The sequence below is a fragment of the Pristiophorus japonicus genome, chromosome 11 (assembly GCF_044704955.1).
Source record: "Pristiophorus japonicus isolate sPriJap1 chromosome 11, sPriJap1.hap1, whole genome shotgun sequence".
NCBI classification, from domain to species: domain Eukaryota; kingdom Metazoa; phylum Chordata; class Chondrichthyes; family Pristiophoridae; genus Pristiophorus; species Pristiophorus japonicus.
The window spans coordinates 60,557,710-60,581,319 of NC_091987.1; the positions used below are offsets into that span (position 1 = coordinate 60,557,710).

The 23,610-nt window shown below is 48.8% G+C and overlaps 1 protein-coding gene across 2 annotated transcripts in view; it reads right to left on the reverse strand.

Moving 5' to 3' along the window:
- LOC139275736 (uncharacterized) overlaps positions 1-23,301 on the reverse strand; it is a 63,517-nt gene extending 40,216 nt beyond the window's left edge. Inside the window, exons 1-2 of one of the 2 annotated variants that reach the window (XM_070892928.1) lie at positions 23,251-23,301; positions 1,737-1,900 (exon numbers count right to left, since the gene is read on the reverse strand). In XM_070892928.1, coding sequence (XP_070749029.1) covers positions 1,737-1,900; positions 23,251-23,296 — 210 coding nt within the window. In that variant the 5' untranslated portion in view covers positions 23,297-23,301. Of the gene's footprint in view, positions 1-1,736; positions 1,901-2,078; positions 2,859-23,250 lie in introns of those variants that run through there. The other variant, XM_070892927.1, reaches the window with a different exon arrangement.
- Positions 23,302-23,610: the final 309 nt, after the last annotated feature.

The following is a 23,610-nucleotide window of genomic DNA, read 5'->3' on the forward strand; positions in this document are numbered from 1 at the left end:
GTATATGAACTGTATATTTGCTCCACATGAACTCTCTGAATTTCAACTTCCAACGATTTTCCCCAGTATTCATTTGGCCTCGTCGTACATCAACCTGGCTGCAGGCTTCCTGCACATATGCGCCAAGTGACCGCTGACGTTGCAGTTTCTGCAGGTATATTGCTGATACCTGCAAGCTCTGGCTGGGTGTTGTCCTCCACACCTCCAGCATGAGCTGGAGGCCCCATTGTTGGAAACAAAAGGTCCATTACCAGTCGATCGTCTCTGACTGTCTCTGTGGCTGACCTTAAGCGCACCATTAACAGGTGTTGATGGCCCCATTATTGGCCACATTATCCATTGCGATGGCATGAATCGCCGTTCAGCTAGCCATTGTCTCTGTTGAATTCCCCCTTTGGGTTCGACTATATGCTGGGGCATGTCCGATTGCCCTTGTCTGCCTAGAGAACTGTGTGCCGCGTTAACAATGTTGACTCCTGGTCGTTCCGCATTTGAGCCAAGATTTTTGTCATACGTCATTCTGGTCTCTTCCTCCCATGAGATAAATGTCTGGGCTATCAGAGCCGCCACTTCCAAGGTCAAGTCTTTGGTCTCAATCAGTTTCCTGAAAACTCCAGTATGCCTGATGCCCTCAATAAAAGTCTCGCAGCATCTCCGCTCTGCATGCATCTGGGAACTTACATAGGCTTGCCAGTCGGCGGAGATCTGCAACGAAGTCTGGAACGCTTTGCCCTTCTCATCGCCGGTGCGTGTAAAACCGTTGTCTCGCCATGTGCATGCTGCTCGCCGGTTTAAGGTGTTGCCCGATCAACTTACTGAGCTCTTCAAACATCTTGTACGCCGGCTTCTCTGGTGCTAGAAGGTCCTTCATCAGGGAGTACGTTCTGGATCCACAAACCACCAGGAGATGAGCCCTGCGTTTGTCGGCCGAATCCTGTCCCAACCATTCCTTAATGACAAAACTTTGCTGTCGTCTCTCAATAAAGTCGTCCCAATCATCACCAACACTGTACCTCTCTTCTGTGCTGCTAGTGGCCATGCTCGCGTGGTTTAAATCCCAGTTTCTTGTCGCCAATGATATGTCCTTACTATACAGTATAAATGCACATGAGGCTCATACTTGAGAGAAGGTCACTCTGTGACCAGTTACCTTTATTACCAAGACCTCAAGTGATGAAGGTAGGTGGAGCTTCCCCTTTTATACCTGAAAGTCCAGGTTAGGAGTGTCTCCCACAAGTTCACCCCTAGTGGTCAATGAATGTTCTCAAGGTGTACAACTTAGGTCAGCTTATACATGGCTTACAATGATAGTTGAATACATGACAGTGAATCTGTGGAATTTTCTGCCCCAGTGAGCTGTGGAAGCTGGGTCATTGAATAAATTTAAGACAGAGATAAACAGTTTCTGAACTGATATAGGAATAAGGGGTTATGGGGAGTGGGCAGGGAAGTGGACCTGAGTCCATGATTGTATTAAATGGCGGAGCAAGCTCGAGGGGCTGTATGGCCTACTCCTGCTCCTATTTCTAATGTTCTTAAGTGCATCGACACTCTTGACAAAACACCCAGCAGATTGCATCTGCAATGACTGTTTGGCAAGATCCTAAAGTTGGCCTGATCATCAGAGTGCTGCTGAGTATCACTCAGGCGCACACTCACGCTCCGGCGAGCTGGGCCCTGATATCCCCTCTCCCGTGGCGTTGCTGCAGGCCACTGAGTCCTGGAGCATCACCCACCTCCATCTCTTCGACCATGCCTTCCGACAAAAGGCTGCTGGCCTTGTTCTGTAAGGACGTTGGATCGTCAGTCACGTCCAGAGAGGCATCCTCTGTCTCCTCGTCCTCTCCACCATTACCCGCAGTGGAAGGCTGACGTGCAGGCCCCTGGCCGTCTGAGTCATCTGAAAGCACAAAGCCAGAGGTTAGCTGCAGGGGAGGATGCCAGTAGTGGCAAATGCATTCAAGAATGCCAGTCTCATGGAAAGAGCTGAAGGATTGTGGTGTCAGGCCTAAGCGTCCTGGCGGATGCTGCAAAAGAACTCAACATATCGTCACGGTCCCCAGGGAGGTTGGCCTCACCCACAGCCATGTCCCCAACTTGAATGCCCATCAGGGCTGAGACGCTTTCCTCGAATGGAGTCAGGACCTGCAGGTCAGAGTCCCCTTCTCCTGTCCTCATCTGCTCCCTGCGGTTGTGGTCAAGCTTGTCCTGTGAGATTAAAGAGAATGTCTGAGTTAGAGGCCTCCTTTCAGTGTGTCTCAAGTGCCTTACATAGTTTAGTATATGTAACAGTATGAGAGTCTTCAATGTTCGATGTAACTTCCATTCACTGCGTGGACTTGCTGTGGCAATGCCTGAATTCGGGGGCCAGGACCTAACATTAACGGGGAGGCTGCCGTCTTTGAGATGCATATGAGGACTGAGGAGTCAACAACATGAGGGGTGGGTCTGCAGAACCGAGTAGCAAGGTTAACAGCGCATGCCAGCCCTTGCAGTGGGTGAGGCTTCAAATGGGAACCTATCATCTGGCCTCACCCACATAGAGCATGGATTTCCACACCCTACATTGAGCAGAGAGTGCACAGTGAGATCAGAGCTTAGCCTCACCATCCACATCATATCGTTTCACTTTTGCACGCATTCAGTGGCTGTCCTGGGCATCGTGTCAATCGCAGAAACTTCTTGTGAAATTTCCATTCATATGCCTCTGTGAGTTGGTAGCCGCCGTCTCTCCAAGACATCAAGGAAGCAGCTTCCAAGAACCGATGGGGACGCTGACGAGCTGCTGCTGGGTCTGTCATGCTCAGCTTCAGAGTGAGTGCGTAGGAAACTATATACCCACGAGGTGTTGAGGCACCCAATCAACGCCTCAATGGAATCCAGGTGGCGCCACTAAGTCTGTGGCGCAACTCCAAGTGCTGCATAATTCCCAGATGAAGAGCCCATGCTTAACGGCCCACTTAGCGCAGCATGGCGTAACCAGATAAGTGTGCGACGCCATGATTTTATGCTGCTATCAATTCTTTAGGCGTCAACACAATTTTGCGTTTGGGGACCCCGCCTGAAGTGAGGCACTAAACATTTCTCTCATAGGGTGCGCCTCAAAAATGGCGGTACCGAATTTTGACCCCTGTACACTTGTTGTAAATTATGTATTAATTCTTTAAATGCTAGCCATTGCTTGTCTACCGTCATACCTTTTAATATAATTTCCAAATCTATCTTAGTTAACTCGCTCCTCATACCTACGTAGTTTGCTTTGTTTAGATTTAAGACCCGAATTTCGTATTAAACTGAATCAGTTTCAAATAGATAGTAAAAGGGTTGTCAAAGGAAAAGTAGGGACCAAAAAGGGGATCGTGTGGAGGCAGAAGGCATGGCTGAATGAGTACTTTGCATCTGTCTTCACTAGAGAAGAGGATACTGCCAATGTAGTTGGAGGAGCAATAGTGTTATTGGATAGGATTAAAAAAAGATAGAGGAGGTATTCAATAGGCTGGCAGTCCTCAAAGTAGAAAAATCATCAGGTCCAGATGGGATGCATCCTAGGTTACTGAGGGAAATATGGGTGCAAATTACGAAGGCTCTGGTCAGTCTTCCAATCCTCCTTGGTTATGGGGGTGATGCCAGAGGACTGGAGGATTACAAAGGTTACAGCCCTGTTTAAAAAGAGGAGGAATAAACCTGGCAACTACAGGCCTGTTGGTGATGGGGAGACTTTTAGAGACAATAATCCAGGACAAAATGAATTGGCATTTGGAAAAGTATGGGCTAATAAATGAAAATCAGCACGCATTTGTCAAAGACAAATCGTGTTTGACTAGCTTAATTGAATTATTTGATGAAGTAACGGAGAGGGTTGATGAGAGTAGTGTGGTTGATGTTATGCATATGAACTTACATAGGATTACAGTGTCAGATGTGGCTCATTGGGTAACACACTCGGCTCTGAGTCAGAAGGTTGTTGTAGTGTCCTTACACTTTACTATAGGATCACACGAGGCATGTACTGCAGACAAGGTCACTACGTGACCTCTTCCTTTATTCCCAGGACCATGAAGAGCTCACCCTGTGTGGGACCTCCCTTTATATACCTGGATGACCAGGTGAGGAGTGTCTCCCACAAGTTCACCCCCTGTGATCAAGGTGTGCATTACTCAGGTGTATACAGTGAACAGTGTTGTTACATAAAGGTTACAGTTATGTGAAGGTTACAAACATGACAGTTGTGGGTTCATGTTCCCCTCCAGAAACTTGAGCACATACATCTAGGTTGACACTCCAGTGCAGTGCTGCACTGTCAGAGTTGCCATCTTTCAGATGAGACATTACATCGAGGCCCGGTCTGTCCTCTCAGGTGGAAGTAAAAGATCCCATGACACTATTTCAAAGGGAGTTATCTCTGATTTTCTGGCCAATATTTATCCATCAATCAACATAACAAAAGCAGATTATCTGGTCATTATCACATTGCTGTTTGTGGGAGTTTGCTGTGCGCAAGTTGGCTGCTGCGTTTCCCACATTACAACAGTGACTACACTCCAAAAAATACTTCATTGGCTGTAAAGCGCTTTTGAGACTTCTGGTGGGGATTGCAGCTCCACCTCAGGAGGAGGAAGAGGAAGAGGAAGAGCAGCATGAAGATGCACAGCAATGCGAGGCAGAGGAGGAGGAGATCAGCAGCTATGGAGGAGGCACCGTGCCAATGCTGCCGCTGCAAGGGTCGCACCTCAGCACCTCATCCTGCATTGATTCCGATGAATCAATGACCACATGACAACTGGGCCTCATAGGCACATCGCTATGTGCTAGACAGATGGCGCAGTTCCATGAAATTCTCAATAAATACACATGACAGCAATGCAAACGGTCAACTCAACATTTTATTATCTCCAACTAGAGTGTGACCTCAAGCAGCACACCAACAACCCTTCACCATTAACTAAAAATGAATGTAACAAAAGCCCCTTGAAACAGCATAACACACAAGCATCTTCATGATTATATACAAATGCCCCTCCCATCTGAAATGCAAGACCAGCTTCCAGGAACCATTTTATGGCAAGACCCTTCCACAAATAACAGGCATCAAACATCAACAACGAAATATGTACTATTATATTTATAACATTGAACATCTAACTATGGTGGGCGAAGTCATTATTGTGACTTACTCTCATGTTTCCCCCCTTTTCCCCCCTCCCACACCGATGTGCTCCTCCTTAATGTGTTCCTAGTGCCTGCAGCAAGGCTGCTTGAAGGCTGCTGTGCCTGTGAGGCAGAGACTGCAGATGGCCTCACAGCACGCCCTGGACCAGCTGGAAGGCAGAAAGCTGGCAGACTACACCAACCTAAGCATGGGCAACAGCAGCCTGGGACGGGTGGGGTGCAGATCGCGGCAGATGCAAAGGCGGAGTGGTAGTGGTGGGAGCCTGAATTTCCATTGACACACTGCCACTCCCCCGGGGCAGAGCCTCAGCATCTGGAGCAATTGGCTGGAACACAAATTGCTGGCCTGCTTCGGCACCGTGAGTTCCCCGTTGGACTGTGGGGCTCCAGAGAGGATGACAGTAGTCAGCGCTTGCATGGCATCAATCTGAGTCTGCATGAGAGCAGACTGAGTCTGCAATGCAGCAGACTGAGAGCTGATGCCACCAACCAGTGATTGCATCACATGACTAAGGCCTTGCGTGGCTTCGGCCTGTGTTGTGATAGCTGCTGCCAGGTCAGCCATGACATGCGCCATCACTCTGGGTCCCCACGGTCAATTGTCAACTCTGACATCCATTGGTACTTGCCAAGGATGGGCTCGATGGGATGCTCAGAGGCACAGGCAATGTTTGAGGCAGCCTCCCCCAACCTCACAGCAAGTGCATCCATGCTCTGCGGCACCCTTACCAATGCACCCATAAGGTCGCGGTGCATTCCCTGAGACTCTCTCACCATACCCTTCAAATCCAGGTCTACATCTGAGTCAGGCTCAGCAGGATTCAGGTGCCGACTCACCCTCCGGGGAGGTGGCCCCCTCGCGCTGGGCGTTGCTGCAGGCCACTGGGTCGAGGAGCCTCAGGCACGTCAAACTCCAGGAAGATCGGCTCACCACCAAGGTGGTGTCCCCACTGTCTGGAGCAGTTGGATCCTGCAGGAGTGGCACAGATCTGTCATCCCATTCCTCCTCGTCTCCCCCGTCGTTGGAGGTGGATGCCTCACAGACAGGCTGTTGCGCTTCTGGCTCATTATCTGTAAGCACAAAGCGACAGAAGTGTGCTTAGCAGCAGGGGAGGGGCAGGAAGAGGAGGTGACACAGGACATTTAGATGTAAAGTGGCCAAGGCATGTGATTTCAGGGGTAAATGGTCTCATTTAACAAGGAAAGAGGATGAACATAATACCCCCAGGGGGTTCAGCTTCCCCGACCGCTATCGCACCAACTTGTGCGCCCACCTCCATGAGGGCATGGAGTTCAGGCTCCCCTCCTCCGGTCTGCAGCTGTTCACGCCTGTTGTGAGCGAGTTTTGCCTGCAATAACAGAAGTTGTGAGTAAGTGTGCAGCTAATCGTCTGCCACATGTGCCTTGCAGAGTTAAATAACTGCTAATGTATGGAGGTGTGCAGATGTGCATTCGACTCTTAGTTGCTGTGCAGAGTGGCTATGTAAATGGTGGGATTTGATGGCTACCAGCTAAGATTAAGGGTAAGGCTAACGTTTTTATAACGCATATAAAGAGTGAAAAGGTAGTAAGAGGAGGGACGTGGCTGAGTAGGGACCAAGAAGGAGAGCTACGCATGGAGGTCCAGGTATGACGGTTGAACTGCAGTGGAACTTTGCAGCTCTCTTCAGCAACGAAGACCATGGCCTGGCACACAAAGAAAAGGAGCAGACCGAACATTGTGTGAGAAAGTGAGGTTCAAATTATGGCATTGTAAGGTTAATAGAAAGGGTACTCACCCTGACGACCCAAGTGAGCTCATTCAACTTCTTTCGACATTGTGTCGCAGTTCTGGGCACCTTGCTCCGTGCAGACACATGCCACCTCCCTCCACAAACGCCGAAAAACTCTTGGCAGTTGTCTCCTGCCACTCTCAGGCTACAAGACATCTGACCGGCTCTCAATAGCCTCCATCAAAGCCTCCAGGGCTGCATTGGAAAATCGGTGGGCACGCTGGCGACCTGCTGTCTCAGCCATGTTGCCGCTCTAAGCAGACTGAGATGGAGACTAAGATGGAGAAACTGTGCCTACGCAGTCATCTTACCTCCCCTTTAAGAAGCGGCTGGCGTCGGAATGTCTAACAAGCATTGACTCATCCATATTCACTCTGGGAATTTATCGCTGCGATTTTTTCCTTCACCGCCCTAAGAGAATTGTGCAATGACTGATTTACCGATCCATTTCCCTCTTTGGCGCTGAAACCTAATTTTGCGAAAGATGCCGTTAAATTTCACAAAGCGCTACAGTTACGGACCAGCCAGGATTAACGCCTTAAAATGAACAATACCGAAGTTCTAGCCCGAAGTGTGGTCCACCCAAGATTTGATACAAGTTTAGCATAACTTCACTACTTTTCAAATCTATCCCTCTAGAAATAAGCCCTAGTGCTTGGTTTGCCTTTTTTACGGCCTTGTTAACCTATGTTGATACTTTTAGTAATTTGTGTATTTGTACTCTGAGATCCCTTTGCTCCTTCCCACCCCATTTGGATTCTTATTTTCCAAGTAATATGTGACTTTCCTATTTTTCTTACCAAAATGTAATACCTCACATTTATCTGTGTTGAATTTAATTTGCCAATTTAATGCCCATTCTGCAAGTTTATTAATGTCTTCTTGTAATTTGTTGCAATCCTCCTCAGTATTGACTATCTCTCCCCAATTTGGTGTCGCCCACAAATTTAGAAATTGTGTTTTGGATTCCAAACTCTAAATTGTTAACATAAATTGTGAACAACAGCTGTCCCAGCATTGATCCTTGTGAAACACCATTTCCCACCTTCTGCCACTCAGAATAGCTCCCCTTTATCCCTTACTCTCTGCTTTCTGTCTTGAAGCCAGCTGGCTATCCATTCTGTTACTTGTACCCTGATTCCACAATTGCTGACCTTATTCATTAGTCTATTATGTGGTACCTTATCAAAGGCCTGTTGAAAATCCACATAAATTACATCTACAGCATTACCCTTGTATACTCTCTCTGTTACCTCTTCAAAAAATTAAATTAAGTTGGTCAAGTAAGACTTTTCCTTTTGAAATCCATGCTGACTATTTCTTATTATATTTTTGGTTTCTTGATGTTCTTCCATTTTCTCGTTTAGTAGGGATTCCATTATTTTTCATACCACTGATGTTAAGCTGACTGGTCTATAGTTCCCCAGACATGTTCTATCTCCCTTCTTAAATAGAGATTATTACGTTAGCTATCCACTAGTCCTCTGGCACCACACCTTTTTCTAACGAATTAGTAAATATGTGTAATAATGCCTCTGCTATCTCTTCCCTAGATTAAAAAAAAAATGCATGGATATAATACATCCAGACCAGGGATTTTATCCTCTTTGAGCTTCATTAGTTTATTTCATATATCTCATTTTATTTTAAATGCAGTTATCTCATGACTAATCTCATCATCCGATGTTATCTCCACCTGTTCTGTCTCCCTGATAAATACTGAAGCAAAGTAATTATTTAATGTCTCTGTCATCTCTCCATCGCTGCCTGTGGTATCATCCTGTCCATCCTTTAGTGGCCCTATTCCCATCCTGACCTTCCTTTTTTTATTTATGTGCCTGCAAAATATATATATTTTTTTTATGTTCCTCGATAATTTAATTTCATAGTTCCTCTTTGCCGTCCTAATTGTTTTTTGACTTCTCTCCTTATCTCTTCATATTCTCCCTTATCATGCTCTCTCCTGTTGGCCATGTAATTAATGTATGTCTTTTTCATTAACTTCAATTTTTCCCTTACGGCTTTATTCATCCATGGTGTCTCATTAGTGTTTAGCTTGTTCTTGTTTTTAAGTGGAATTTCAAAAGGCAGTTAAAAAATACCGCCTACTTGACTTGTTAGCAAAATTAAAGCCCATGGGATTAAAGGGACAGTGGTAGCATAGATGCAAAATTGGCTAAGAGACAGAAAGCAGAGAGTAGTGGTGAACTGATGTTTTCAGACTGGAGGGAAATATACAGTGATGTTCTCCAGGTACTTGGACCACTGAAATAGACAGACACATGGGCCAGAATTTATTGGGGGATTAGTGGCGGGTCAGGTGGGAAATTTGATATTTTTGATAATGGGTCGGGAACCCGCTGTCAACTTGCTCCCACGCACCTTTCCCGATGTCGAGTCTGTCAGCACTAAGCAGACCTGACAGGCAGCGGCGGGCGACCCAATTCGTAATGGTAATTAGTGGCTCGTTTAGAGCCACTTAAGAATGATTTACAGCTTACCTTTTGCATTTGACAGCTCGCCCATAGGGTCCACGCTGGTCGTGGACCAGGTTTTTCAAGCTGAGGTGGGAGTTCAGTGGCCATTAAATCAGCTGTTGAGTTGACAGCTTCAAATGTAAAGTAAAAGCTCCCACCTTACAGAGATATCCTCCCTCAGCCACAAGCTCGTCCTCACTGCATTTTCACAACAAATTCACCTTGCTGCAAGTCTTTACACAAATCTCCACCCAGTCTGATCTCATTACTTCTCTCACCATTGACAGATCACTTCTGTCACCTCTACTTCACCTGTCAACTATTCCATCAGCATGGGTGCCCATTATACTCTCTCACCTTGGTCCTCAAAATCTCACCACGATCAGCCCCAACACTAGCAGCACCAAGCACACCAGCAGCACCAACAACAACACCACCAACCTTCTCTGCAATCAACTGATGCTGCACAGGACACAGGGCATCAGCACCCAACCACATTGCTGCCCGGGAGGCCAGGGATGGCCTCATCATGGCCAGATTTACTTCACTTGATGCTGTACACCATGGCTGCGTTTGTGCTTCAAGTGCCCCACTTCCTTCCTGGAGTGCAAGAGGTTACAGGCGGGGTGGTAGCTGTGCAGTGATGCACAATGGCCCATGCAGCACTGCCATGAAGGAAAGCTCCACCCCTCCCTTAAAGGGAAGGGCCGTCGCTGCTGACTCTACAAAAGAAGAACTTACCTGCTTCCCGACGGCAGCCATGATCCAGCTCGATCAGCCCGATGCACTGCAGCAGAATGCAGGGCTGATCGATTGTGGGGAAAAAGCAGCGAAGAAAATCTAAATAGAGAATTTGAGAATTTTTTTTTTACTTACCTTGGCCACCCTGCCTTTAAGCATCGCCCCGAAGCGCCCAGCCTCCCAATGAACAGCTTCTGCAGCTGCTGGTGTTTTTGCCCGGTGATGCTACAGGAGGCGGAATCAAAGTTCGGATGCGGGGCGCTACCAGGGCAATGCACACGGCGATGACATCATCATCTCTGGGCGAGGGAGATCGGGGCGCAATGCCATACCGCCGTCACAAACCTCCCGCCGAATGTAGTGGGAGTCGATCTTCTCGCTGTACCAGATTGGTAAGTGCTTAGTGGCCAGTTATAGCCCCCCCCAACCCCAGAGACAATAACGGGAGGAGCTATGGAGGCCAATTTCTAGGCCTTGAAGACAATAAAATTACAGAGTGACTCCTGACAATGAACCAGAAGCTGAGCAAATTAAAAAAAATAATAGGCAAATTTAATAAGGACGCAACTGCTGCCAACGAACCATAAGTAGTTGTAATTGAGCAGTTCCAGTGATTTTTTTGTTTTTTGTCGCCGGACTTCTCTACCAAAGAGCCGGCACAGGCATGATGGGCTGAATGGCCTCCATCTGTGCTGTATCATTCTATGATTCTAATTGCCTCTCCTTGACATTCAATGCCATTACCATCGCCGGGTCCACCAGAAGCAACATTCTGGGTGTCACAATAGACCAGCCACAAAAATGCCATGGCTACGAGAGCAGGTCAGAGACTGTTTACGCTACGGCAGAGGTCTCACCTTCTGACTCCCCAAGGTCTCTCCACCATACAGAAAGCACAAGTTGGAATATGATGGTATACTCTCCACTTGTCTGAATAGGCACAGCTGCAGTAATACTCAAGAAGCTAGACATCATTCAGAACAAAGCAGTCCACTTGATGGCCACTTCATCCACTAGTCTAAACATCCACTCCCTCTATCAGTGGCATACCGTGGCTACAATGTGTACTATCTGCAGGATGTACTGCAGCTATTCACAAGGCTCCTTCAGCAGCACCACCCAAACGAGTGACCACCATCTAGAAGACCAAGAGCAGCAGGTTCATGGGAAAACCATCACCTCCAAGTTCCCCTCCAAGTCACACACCATTTTTGACTTGGACATATTTTACCATTCCTTCATCGTAACTGGGTCAAAATGTTGGAACTCCCTACCTAACAGCATTGTGGGAGCACCTTCACCACACTGACTGCAGCATTTCAAGAAAGCCCACCACCACCTTCTCAAGGGGAACTAGGAATGGGGAATAAATGTCCGCCTTGCCAGTGACGCCCATATCCCAAGAATTATTATTTTTATAAGGACAAGATGTCAGCAAATAAGTTTTGAACATGGAGTTTATGGAAGGTAAAGTATGGGAGGCCAGCAAAGAAGACATTGGAGAAATTGAGTCTAGAGGGGACAAAATAATTTATTATGGTTTCTGCAGAAATGGGGGTGAGGTAGATGCAAAGTAGGTGACATTACACAGGTAGAAGTAAACAGTCTTGGTGAGGGATAGGACATGAGTTTTGAAACTAAGCTCGAATAGGATGCCAAATTTCCACGGTTTGATAGTATCTGGTACAGTCTCAGCAAGTGGCCTGGGAGGGAAATAGTTTCAGTCTGCATAATGTTCGGTTGGAGGAAATTTGACATCTAAAAACGGGGGAATCTGAGAAGTACAAATGTAAAAAATCTCAAACCCGAACCCAACTCAACTTGAACCCACACACTTGCAGTTTTAATGGAGGTGGGATGGGGGATGGGCGACCAACCTGCTCCCAGGAAATGGATTCATCATTAAAATATTTTAATGCGGCTGCATGCCCCAGATCTTTTCTCCATTCCAGCGGTAACGCTGCCCCTCCAGGTTTCCCGGGCCTTGGGATACCCAGCACCTAAAGGGAGACGAGGACTGCTGCATGGAAGAGGCAAGTGCTTTTCTGCATTGTTTGTGGGCCAGGACGAACAGGAGTGCTTCCTCCCAGGCCCCCAAGCAAATCTGTAAACCTCCCCAGCAATAGGACCGCCCTACCCCTATGATTCGGTGCCCTCCACTGGCCCCTGCAATCTTCCCTTCTCCTTAATGATCTTCCAGGGCCTCCCCACGATCTTCATCCCTCCTCCTCGATCTCTCCTGGACCCTCATCGATGTCCTCCCCAACCCCCGATCTCTCCCACCCTCCTCTCTGCTTCCTGGCTACGGCCTGGTACTGAAGGTCTACCCACCCGCCGGCCAGCCAGCTGCTCAATCTAGCTGGCTACAGTCAAGAAACAGATTTCAAAAATGGTAATCAGATCCTGCCATTAAAACTCTTCACTGACCTGGAGTCTTATCTAGCACAAAAATTGTTGTTGTTGGAGGTTAATCATCTCAGTCCCAGGACATCACTGCTGGAGTTCCTGAGGGCAGTGTCCTAGGTCCAACCACCTTCAGCTGCTTCATCATTGACCATCCCTCCATCATAAGGTCAGAAGTGGGGATGTCCGCTAATGACTGCATAATGTTCAGTTCCATTCGCAATTCCCCAGATAATGAAGAAGTCCATGCCTGCATGCAGCAAAACCTGGACGACATGCAGACTTGGGCTAGTAAGTGGCAAGTAACATTCGCGCCACACAAGTGCCAGGCAATGACTATCAATGACAAGAGAGAGTCTAACCACAGCCCCATGACATTCAAAGGCATTACCATCGCCAAATCCCGCACCATCAACATCCTGCGGGTCACCATTGACCAGAAACATAACTGGATCAGCCACATAAATACTGTGGCTACAAAAGCAGGTCAGATGCTGCGTATTCTGTGGCAAGTGTCTCGCCTCCTGACCAAATCCTTTCCACCATCTACAAGGCACAAGTCAGGACTGTGATGGAATACTCTCCACTTGCTTGGATGAGTGCAGCTCCAACAACACTCAAGAAGCTCAACACCATCCAGGACAAAGCAGCCCGCTTCATTGGCACCCCATCAACCATCTTAAACCTTCACTACTTCCACCACTGGCGTACCGTGGTTGCAGTGTGTACCATCTACAAAATACACTGCAGCAACTTGCCATAGCTTCTTCGACAGCATCTCCCAAACCTGCAACCTCCACCACCTAGTAGGATAAGGGCAGCAGGTGCATGGGAACTGTTATGTTTGTAATACACTTATGAATGACTCCACAAGGCAATGTGTTGTACTCAAACTGTAGTGACCTTGGTCCTTTATTCGTAACTCCAGATTGAGGCAGCCTTTTATACTGGGCCCTGCACACCTATGCAGGTGACCCTCAGGTCTCCCACCGCAGTGCCCTCTGGTGGACAGCCTCTGCCACAGGGGCCGCAAACCCCGGTCTCCACCAGTTGCACCCTCTAGTGGTGCCAGCATAGTATATACACAGTGTAAACCTTATTGAAAGGGAGTATATCTATAGTCTGCATATATAATATCATTCTCCCCCAAGTCCTTTGTGCCGATTATCTTTGCACTATGTGCTCTGGCTTAGCTCTCCCCAGACTTAAGTGCCAATAGCCCTTGCATCTTGTGCTTTGGCTTGGCTCTCTCCCTGTTAACCCCCAAGTCCTTTTGCCACAACGTTGGGTAGTGGTTACCAGTTTGGATGATTCGATGATGCAGTGAAGGTTCCAGTGGGTTCTGGGTGTGATCCATGTGTGTCCATGGCTACATACATCCATTCCCTCCCGCCCCCCGCCCCCCCCAAACAGCAAGATCATGCAGCAGGCCCATTACATTAACATACAGGATCAGACACAGTGCAAGTACAAAGAACGGAAGTTACAGTTTGTATCGTGACACCTTGGTTCAGTGACATACATTCGTTATGTTTTGCGGTCGTGTGCCAGGATTGGGTAGATGCATTCATGGTTCAGTCATGGTAAGTACTGAGGTAGGAGTACAGGTATGCAAGGACGCAGGTTCCAGAGCAACCAGACGGGGTCCTGGTCATCTGATAGCAGCGCTGCGCCCCCTGCTAGTGGGGTGGGCTTGGTTCAGTCACCCAGCCAGGACTCAGGGCCTTTGTCGTTGCCTAACGGTGGGCAGAGCCACAGATGTGTGTGGCCTCCCTGTCCTCCTTTGAGGGCTGCAGAATCTTCTGCCTGCTCTCTAACGGTGTTGGGAACATGGCTGTTCCAGGTCGTTTGGAGAACTCGTTGGTTCTGACCTTTCGTTCCCGGACATGGCCGAGGCAGCGAATGGGTCTGGGGGCTGTGCCGTCTCCACCCGGGTGGTGGGCAACAGCGACCGACTGCGCGTATTGGCGCCGTTTTCGTTTCCAGGTCCGTGACGAATAGTGCCATCGGGTGCCTGCGGTGTGGGTGCCTGGGGCAGGGTATCCAGATCAGTGCCTTCACCCTCCTGAGGTCGCTGGCCTCTAACTTGTGGGGATACCTGGGGCATGGCATCAGGATCAGTGCCTTTATCCTCCCGAATTCGCTCGCTTGCTACTTTTGGGGACACTCTATTCCCGACATCTCGCAACAACATTTTGTTATTTATATTAGGACTGGTACCGACATCTCGCAACAACATTTTGTTCTTTATATTAGGAATAGTACCGACATCTCGCAACAACATTTTGTTCACAATCTTAATCGGTTCGTTACATTGATTGCCATGCATACAATGTCTCTTTAAGTTCAGTTGGTTGCAGGTCTCCTTTAAGAGAACCCTGCTGGCTTTAACCCAATCAAATCCTTTGTTAGACACCACGTGTTGGTCCCTCAGCGTTGCACCTCGTGATATGGCCGTGGCTATCTTTTTTTTCAGCCACGCTGCACCTCACTGCAGCAGGGACGCCATCTTGCCTCTGTCCTCGAGGTTGACTGCCTTGATCCTTCTCTTCCGCGATTCTGTCACAAAAGCTGGAAGAGTGCCTGTGAATTCGATCTTCCTCCCCAGTAGTCCTGCCACTGGAGCCGGGAAGGTACTTTTAGGTCGGATCATTGCCACGCAGTTGTGATGGACGGTCTGTGCCTCAGGTGCTGCACTGGTCTGTTCTCTGGTGCCTCGCCCAAGCAAAGGTGAGGTTTTGTTCTGCCTCTGAGCACGGGGGACATTGATTGTTGGAATGAAGAGGTCTTCCCATTTCCACTGGATCTTCCCCATCCACTTTCTTCCGAGTAGCGTTGGACTATCACCTGCAACAATCCAGGTGATGAAGGTAACTTGTGCACCACACCATTCTGGATTACATTTACATCCGCACAATCAAGGACTGGGATCAGCTCCTTGGTGTAGGTACGCAACTTTTCCTGTACTGGAACCAGCTCGGCTCGTTTTTCATTCCATTGGCATCCTTGTTCATCACTGATTGATCTGCTCCCGTGTCCACTTCCATGAAGAGTGGAATGCCGTTTATCTCGACTTCCAACTTCACTGGAGGACAATCAGTGGTGCAGGTATACACTCCATACACTTCTTCTTGGGGCTGAGCTGCCTCTCTGGCCAAATAATCATACTCCCCGCCAGATTCAAAGTCATTTACCGACTCCTCTGCTAGACGGTGAGTCGTAGTTCTTTTACACATACGCTGGAGGCGGCCCTTCGTGTTACAGGCTTTGCATACGTACTCTGCAAACCGACACTGGTGAGCCCTATAGTTTCCTCCGCAACGCCAGCATGGTGCTATTCGATTAGCACCCCTCGGCGGACTCTGAGTACTGGAACCCTGAGGTCTGTGCTCTCTGCCCTGGGCAGAGCCAAGTTCTACAGTCATGCCTGTGAAAGGCACCATTCTGTGTACAGTTCTTGCCGGGTTTGAGCCCACAGGATGAATAATTTGCTTGGTGCTGCATGAGCGCCTGACTGATGCTGATGGCCTTCTGCAGGTTGACTGTGGTGTCGGCAGATAATAGCTTCTGAAGGAGGCCCTCGTGGAGGCCACAAGGAGGCCCTCGTGGCCAATTCCCATAACAAAGATGTCTCGTAATGTTTCGTTGAGGTGCGTGCCAAAATCACACGGTGCTGCAAGTCTCCTGAGGTCAGCAGCATATTTTGCAATCTCCTGGCCCTCAGGTCAGCGGGGAGTGTAGCATCTGTGCTTGGCCGTGAGGATGCTCTATTTTGGTTTTAGTTGGTCGCGAATTAGTTCAGTCAGCTCATCGTATGTCTTATCCTTGGCCTTCGTGGGTGCCAGCAAGTCCCTGACGAGGCGGTAGACCTCGGGCCCAAAACTGGTCAGCAGTGTAGTCTTGCGCTTCTCCGCCAATGTGTCCGTCTCCCCTGCCAGGTCGTTTGCCACGAAATATTGCTCGAGGCTTTCCATGAAAGCATCCCAATCATCACCCTCTGTGAAGTATTTTGCCAAAGGTAGCCATAATTGCGTGAAAGTCCATAATCTCGTCGACAGTTGTTATGTCTGTAATGCACTTATGAATGACTCCACGAGGCAATGTGTTGTACTCAAACTATAGTGACCTTGGTCCTTTATCCGTAACTCCAGTGTGAGGCACAAGCATGGTGGGCAGCCTTTTATACTGGGCCCTGCACACCTATGCAGGTGACCCTCAGGTCTCCACCGCAGTGCCCTCTGGTGGACAGCATCTGCCACAGGGGTCGGAAACCCCGGTCTCCACCCGTTGCACCCTCTAGTGGTGCCAGCATAGTACATACACAGTGTAAACCTTATTGAAAGTACATCAGGCAACAAGTCTCCATCTTATGCAACTATACAGTGACTACACAGAGAGTATATCTATAGTCTGCATATATAACAGGAACACCATCACCTCCAAGTTCCCCTCCAAATTACTCACTATCCTGACTTGGAAATACATCGCCGTTCCTTCACCGTCGCTTGGTAAAAATCCTGGAAATCCCTCCCTAACAGCACTGTGGGTGTACCTTCACCACACGGACTGTAGCGGTTCAAGAAGGTGGCTCACCACCCCCTTCTCAAGGCCAATTAGGGATGGACAATAAATGCTGCTTTGCCAGCGATGCCCACATCCCAGGAACGAATAAAAAAAAAAATTGGCAGGACGTGAGGGAAACCCATTTTTCCGGATTCCGAACTGCAAAACTGCCCCCTGCAAATATCGGGGTCCTTGTGTCAGTCAGGCAATCTCATAGCACAGGCAGTCAAGAGGATCAAGGGAAGTGGAGAAGATGTAGAGCTGGGTGTCACCATCACACATCTGGAAGCTGATCCCATGGGGAGATTTTAACCTTACCCAACTGACAGAAACTGGTGGGCAGTTAAAATCATAGGTTACTTACCTGCCCTCGTGCTGCCTGGATCCTGCCAACCGCAATGTTTATGCAGACTTCTGGTTGGGCAGCTAAACCACCTTCCCAAATGTAAAGTCCTTACTCTACAGCATGAAACCACACGAGGCACATTCTGGGGACAAGGTCACTCTGTGACCTGCTCTCTTTATTTACAGGACTCCAAAGACAATGACCTTGCGAGGGACCTCCCTTTTTATACCTGTGTGATCAGGTAAGGAGTGTCTCCAACAAGTTCACCCCTTGTGGTCAAGGTGTGCATCAAGGTTGAGTGTATACAGTAATACAGTGGTGTTATATTGTGGTTACATACATGACATCACCTTCCCCCCCCAAAAGTCTTATTGGGATCATAGGTTTAGTCTTTCAGGTGGTCTACGCTCCCTCGTGGAGCACTGCAGTTGGGGCTCTGGTTGTTGGACACAGACGTGAGTATCTGTCACCTGTGGTGATTCCGGCCTGTCCGAGCTGACCGCAGGGACTGTGCATTCTTCTGATTGCTCTTGTTGCTCGTTCACTGGCAAAATCCATCTCATGGTCTTCTTCAGGTTCCTCCGTGTCGGTGCTGAACCTTTTTTTACTTGGTCCAGATGCTTACGGCATATCTGACCATTGTTGAGTTTTACCACGATGACCCTATGTCAATTACAGTGCCCTCAAGCCATTTGGCCCCATGGCGTGATTGAGGACGAATACAGGATCATTTATTTCTATACATCTCGCTCTTGAATTACTGTCATGGTACTCGTTTTGTGACTTGAGCTTGCCCTCAACTATGTGGGTCAGGACTGGGTGAAAGAGGGACAACCGAGTTTTGAGTGTCCGTTTCATTAGTAACTCTGCGGGCGGGACCCCCGTGAGCGAATGCGGTCGGGATCTATAGGCCAGCAGGAGGCGCGACAGGCGGCATTGTCGGGAGGGTCCTTGGATCCTGAGCAATCCTTGCTTAATGATTTGGACTGCCCGTTCCGCCTGGCCATTGGAGGCCGGCTTGAACGGCGCAGTCCTGACGTGGTTGATGCCATTACCGGACATAAACTCTTGGAATTCGTAGCTTGTGAAACATGGGCCGTTATCACTAACCAGGATGTCCGGCAAGCCATGGGTTGCAAAGATCGCACTTGGCTTTCCACGGTGGTGGATGACGTGCATGAATTCAGAATGATGCACTCGATCCATTTCGAGTACGTATCTACCACAATAAGGAACATCTTACCCATGAACGGGCCCGCGTAGTCAACATGAATGCATGACCATGGCCTGCTGGGCCAGGGCCACGGGCTGAGCGGGGCCTCCCAGGGGGCATTGCCCAGCTGGGCACATGTCGTGCACCTGCAAACACAGTGTTCCAGGTCTGAATCAATTCCAGGCCACCAAACGTGTGACCGGGCAATGGCCTTCATCAGCACAATGCCTGGGTGCTCGCTATGGAGTTCCCTGATGAATGCCTCCCTGCCTTTCTGGGGCATAACTACCCGGCTGCCCCATAGTAGGCAGTCGGCTTGGATGGAGAGCTCATCCATCCGTCTGTGGAACGGTCTGATCTCCTCAGGGCATGCTCCGTGTACGGGCGCCCAATCCCCAGTCAGGAATAGGAGGAGATCTCAGTTTGTCCAGATTTTGACCTGGCGGGCTGTGATGGGGGAGCCTGCGCTGTCAAAGGCATCGACAGCCATGACCATCTCGGCGCTTTGCTCCGCTGCCCCTTCAGTGGTGGCCAGTGGAAGCCTGCTGAGCGTGTCAGCGCAATTTTCAGTGCCGGGCCAGTGCAGGATGGAGTAGTCAAAAGCAGCCAGCATGAGAGCCCATCGCTGTATGCGAGCTGATGCGTTGGCATTGATAGCCTTGCTGTCTGACAACAGGGATGTTAGTGGCTTGTGGTCCGTTTCTAATTCAAACTTCCTACCAAAGAGGTACCGATGCATTTTTTTACACCATAGATACATGCAAGCGCTTCTTTCTCGACCATCCCATATCCCCGTTCTGCTTGAGAGAGCGACCTGGAAGCATAAGCCACAGGTTGTAGTTGACCCTCAGCATTACTCAGCTGCAACACGCACCCAACCCCATAGGACAATGCATCACATGTCAGAACCAACTTTTTACAGGGGTCTTACAGGGTCAACAACTTGTTTGAACAAAGTAGGTTTCGCGCCCGATTAAAAGTCCTCCGCAAAACCAATCGCAATCCTTACGCAGGAGCACGTGTAGCGGCTCCAACAATGTGCTCAAGTTCGGCAGAAAGTTCCCGAAATAGTTCAACAGTCTCAGGAATGAACGCAACTCCGATGTGTTGCAGGGCCTGGGTGTTTGTCGAATTGCCTCTGTTTTGGATTCGGTGGGCAGAATCCCATCTGCAGCAACCCTCCTGCCCAGAAATTCAACCTCAGGAGCTAAGAATACACATTTAGACTTCTTGAGTTGCAGGCCTACCCGGTCCAGTCGGCGTAGCACCTTCTCCAGGTTGTGGAGATGTTCCTCGGTGTCTCGACCCGTGATGAGGATGTCGTCCTGGAATACGATCGTTCCAGGAATGGATTTAAGTAGGCTTTCCATGTTTCGTTGAAAAATTGCGGCCGCTGATCGAATGCCAAACGGCACCTGTTATAAACGAACAGTCCCTTGTGCATGGTGATGGTGGTCAGTAGCTTAGATTCGTCGGCCAATTCCTGGGTCATATAGGCTGAAGTGAGGTCCAACTTGGTGAACAGCTTGCCGCCTGCCAGCGTGGCAAAGAGGTCCTCCACTCTTGGGAGCGGGTATTGATCTTGTAGGGACACCCAATTGATGGTGGCCTTGTAGTCGCCACAGATCCTGACAGAGCCATCCACTTTTAGGACAGGAACGATGGGGCTCGCCCAGTCGCTGAATTCAACAGGCGAGATGATGCTCTTTCTTAACAGCCGGTCCAATTCGCTCTCGATCTTTTCCCGCATCACATACGGCACCGCTCTGGCTTCGTGGTGCACTGGCCTGGCGTCCGGGTTGATGTGCATCACCACCTTAGTGCGTTTGAAAGTTCCGATGCCAGGCTGGAATAGTGAATCGAATTGTTGTAGGACTTGTGAGCACGAATTTCGCTCCACAGATGACATTGCGTGAACATCTCCCCCATTTCTAGTTCATCTCAGCTAACCAGCTCCTCCCCAACAGTGCGGTACCATTGCCCAGGTGCCCAGGACAATCCAGAGCGGCAGCCGATTCACTAATCCATTGTGTGTGATAGCCAACATCGCACTGCCTAGCACCGGAATGATTTCTTTAGTGTAAGTCCGTAATTGTGTCTCGATACGTGCTAATTTGGGTCGACTGGCTTTAAGTGGCCATAGCTTCTCAAATTGCTGAACTCCCATGAGTGACTGGCTGGCCCCAGTGTCCAGCTCCATGCGTACAGGGATACCGTTTAATAACACCCTCATCATCATTGGTGGTGTTCTGGTGTATGAACTGTGAATATTCACCACATGGACCCGCTGAATCTCGGCGTCCATCGCTTTGCCCCAAAAGTCATCCTGCCTCAAAGAACCCTCTTCTGGTCCATCCGCCTCATATATTAGCCTAGTTGCAGGCTTCCTGCACATTTGAGCTAAAGGGCCACTGAGACTACAGTTCCTGCAGACAAACTGTTGAAATCTGCAAGATCTAGCTGGGTGTTTTCCCCCACACCTCCAGCATGAGTTAAAGTTTCCATTGTTGGGAACAAAGGGATTATGGCCAGGCATTCCACGCTGACTGACCCTTTGACTGCTCTTAAGTACCCTATTAGTGGATGTCAATGGCCCCATCCCGGGCCGCATTGTCCACTGTGATGGCATGAATGTCCATTCAGCCTGCCATTGTCTCTGTTGCAGTCCTACTCTGGGGTCTATTGCTGCCTGGGGAATGTCGGGCTGCCCCTGCCTGCCTGCGGGGCTCTGAGTAGCATTGATGATGTTGACTCCCTGATCCAACGCTGCGTTAAAAGCAGAATTGCGTGCGTATATTATTTTTGTCTCTTCCTCCCCCGCCATGCAAGTTTGAGCCATCAACGCCGCCGCTTCCAAGGTCAAATCCTTGGTCTCAATTAATTTGCGGAAAATTCCCGCATGACCGATGCCCTCGATAAAGAAGTCCCTTAGCATTTCCCCCCTGCAGGGGTCTGTGAACTTACAGAGGCTGGCCAAACGCCGGAGGTCCGCTACGAAGTCCGGTATGCCCTGTCCTTCACGACGTCGGTGGGTGTAGAATCTGTGTCGGGCCATATGTATGCTACTCGCCAGTTTGAGGTGCACCCCGGTCAATTTGGTAAGTTCTTCAAAGGTTTTGTCTGCCGGCTTTTCGGGTGCCAGTAAGTCATTCATGAGCGCGTAAGTCTTTGGTCCTCAGCTGGTCAAAAGATGAGTCCCTCGCTTGTCGGCTGCTGCGTCCCCCAGCCATTCTTTCGTAACAAAGCTTTGCTGAAGCCTCACGACAAAATCTTCCCAGTATTCTCCAACACAGTACCGTTCCTCTGTGCTACTGGTGACCATTTTCGTGGGCTGTGAATTCCCGTTTCTCGTCGCCAATGTAAAGTCCTTACTCTACAGCATGAAACCACACGAGGCACATTCTGGGGACAAGGTCACTCTGTGACCTGCTCTCTTTATTTACAGGACTCCAAAAACAATGATCCTGAGAGGGAACTTACTTTTTATACCTGTGTGACCAGGTAAGGAGTGTCTCCCACAAGTTCACCCCTTGTGGTCAAGGTGGGCATCAAGGTTGAGTGTATACAGTAATACAGTGATGTTACATTGTGGTTACATGATGTCGGGTCCTTCTTTAAATATGCAGATCTGGGTCTACTAACGTCATGAGGCTTCAACTGTAATTTTAGCTCAGCCTGTGGCTTTCCCACCTGACTGAAGAGAGCTTGGGCCTGCTGGGAAGATGTAAAGGACCAAACAGGTAAGTTTTTACTTTCCTTTCTGTAGGCCAGCAGGAGTGCTTCTCCAGGCTCCACAAGGAAAGGTAAGGCCACTCATGCCCCAGATTCCCCCTTTCCCTCTGGCGAGATCCTCCTGGAACCCCCTTCCTCATACTTACCTGAAAGCCAAGTGGGCGACCACAGTCACCCGATTTTCAATGGCCGGCAGCATCTTCTCACCCACTTCCCGACTGGTGGCAAGTTAATGAGGCCTGGCAATTAAAATAGCCTGAGCCTGATTACTGTAGCAGCGGGTGAGTTAAAATCAGGGCCTATGTCTTTGACAAGTAGCACATAAATTTGAAAGAGGACGGGTTAAGGATAGATCCTGGGGAGGCTCTGAAGGTGATGGTGCAGATTGGAAAGAGAAGCCATTGTTGAAAATGGGCGAGCTGATTTCAACATGTAGGAGTGGAACAATATGGATTGCCCCATGGGGCTGGACAATGGAGGAGAACTGATGGAGGAGGATGTCGTGGTCGACCGTATCAAACGTTGTGATGTTCCCCTATTCGTTATTTTAGCAGAAACATAGAAACATACAAAATAGGTGCAGGAGTAGGCCATTCGGCCCTTCGAGCCTGCACCACCATTCAATATGATCATGGCTGATCATGCAACTTCAGTACCCCATTCCTGCTTTCTCTCCATACCCCTTGATCCCTTTAGCCGTAAGGGCCACATCTAACTCCCTTTTGAATATATCTAACGAACTGGCCTCAACAACTTTCTGTGGTAGAGAATTCCACAGGTTCACAATTCTCTGAGTGAAGAAGTTTCTCCTCATCTCGGTCCTAAATGGCTTACCCCTCATCCTTAGACTGTGACCCCTGGTTCTGGACTTCCCCAACATTGGGAATATTCTTCCTGCAGTTAAAATAAATGGATTAATGCTTGCGTTAAAATAACTCTCATATAAATGCATTAAGTGTATATATGCTGCGATCACCAATAGTAATTTCTAGGCTTGTATGTATATTATCAGTGTTTTCTTGAATAAAGTCTATTTTTGAAAGAAATTAAAAATCTTACTTGCTGTAGCAATGCATAAATGATTGATGCATTACAAAAAAGAAAAGCACAACTAAAGACTATGTGGTGGGACTATAGAAATTTCAAGGTCCAGGACATAAATCTCAGGTCAGGAATACCCACATTTTTCTCCTC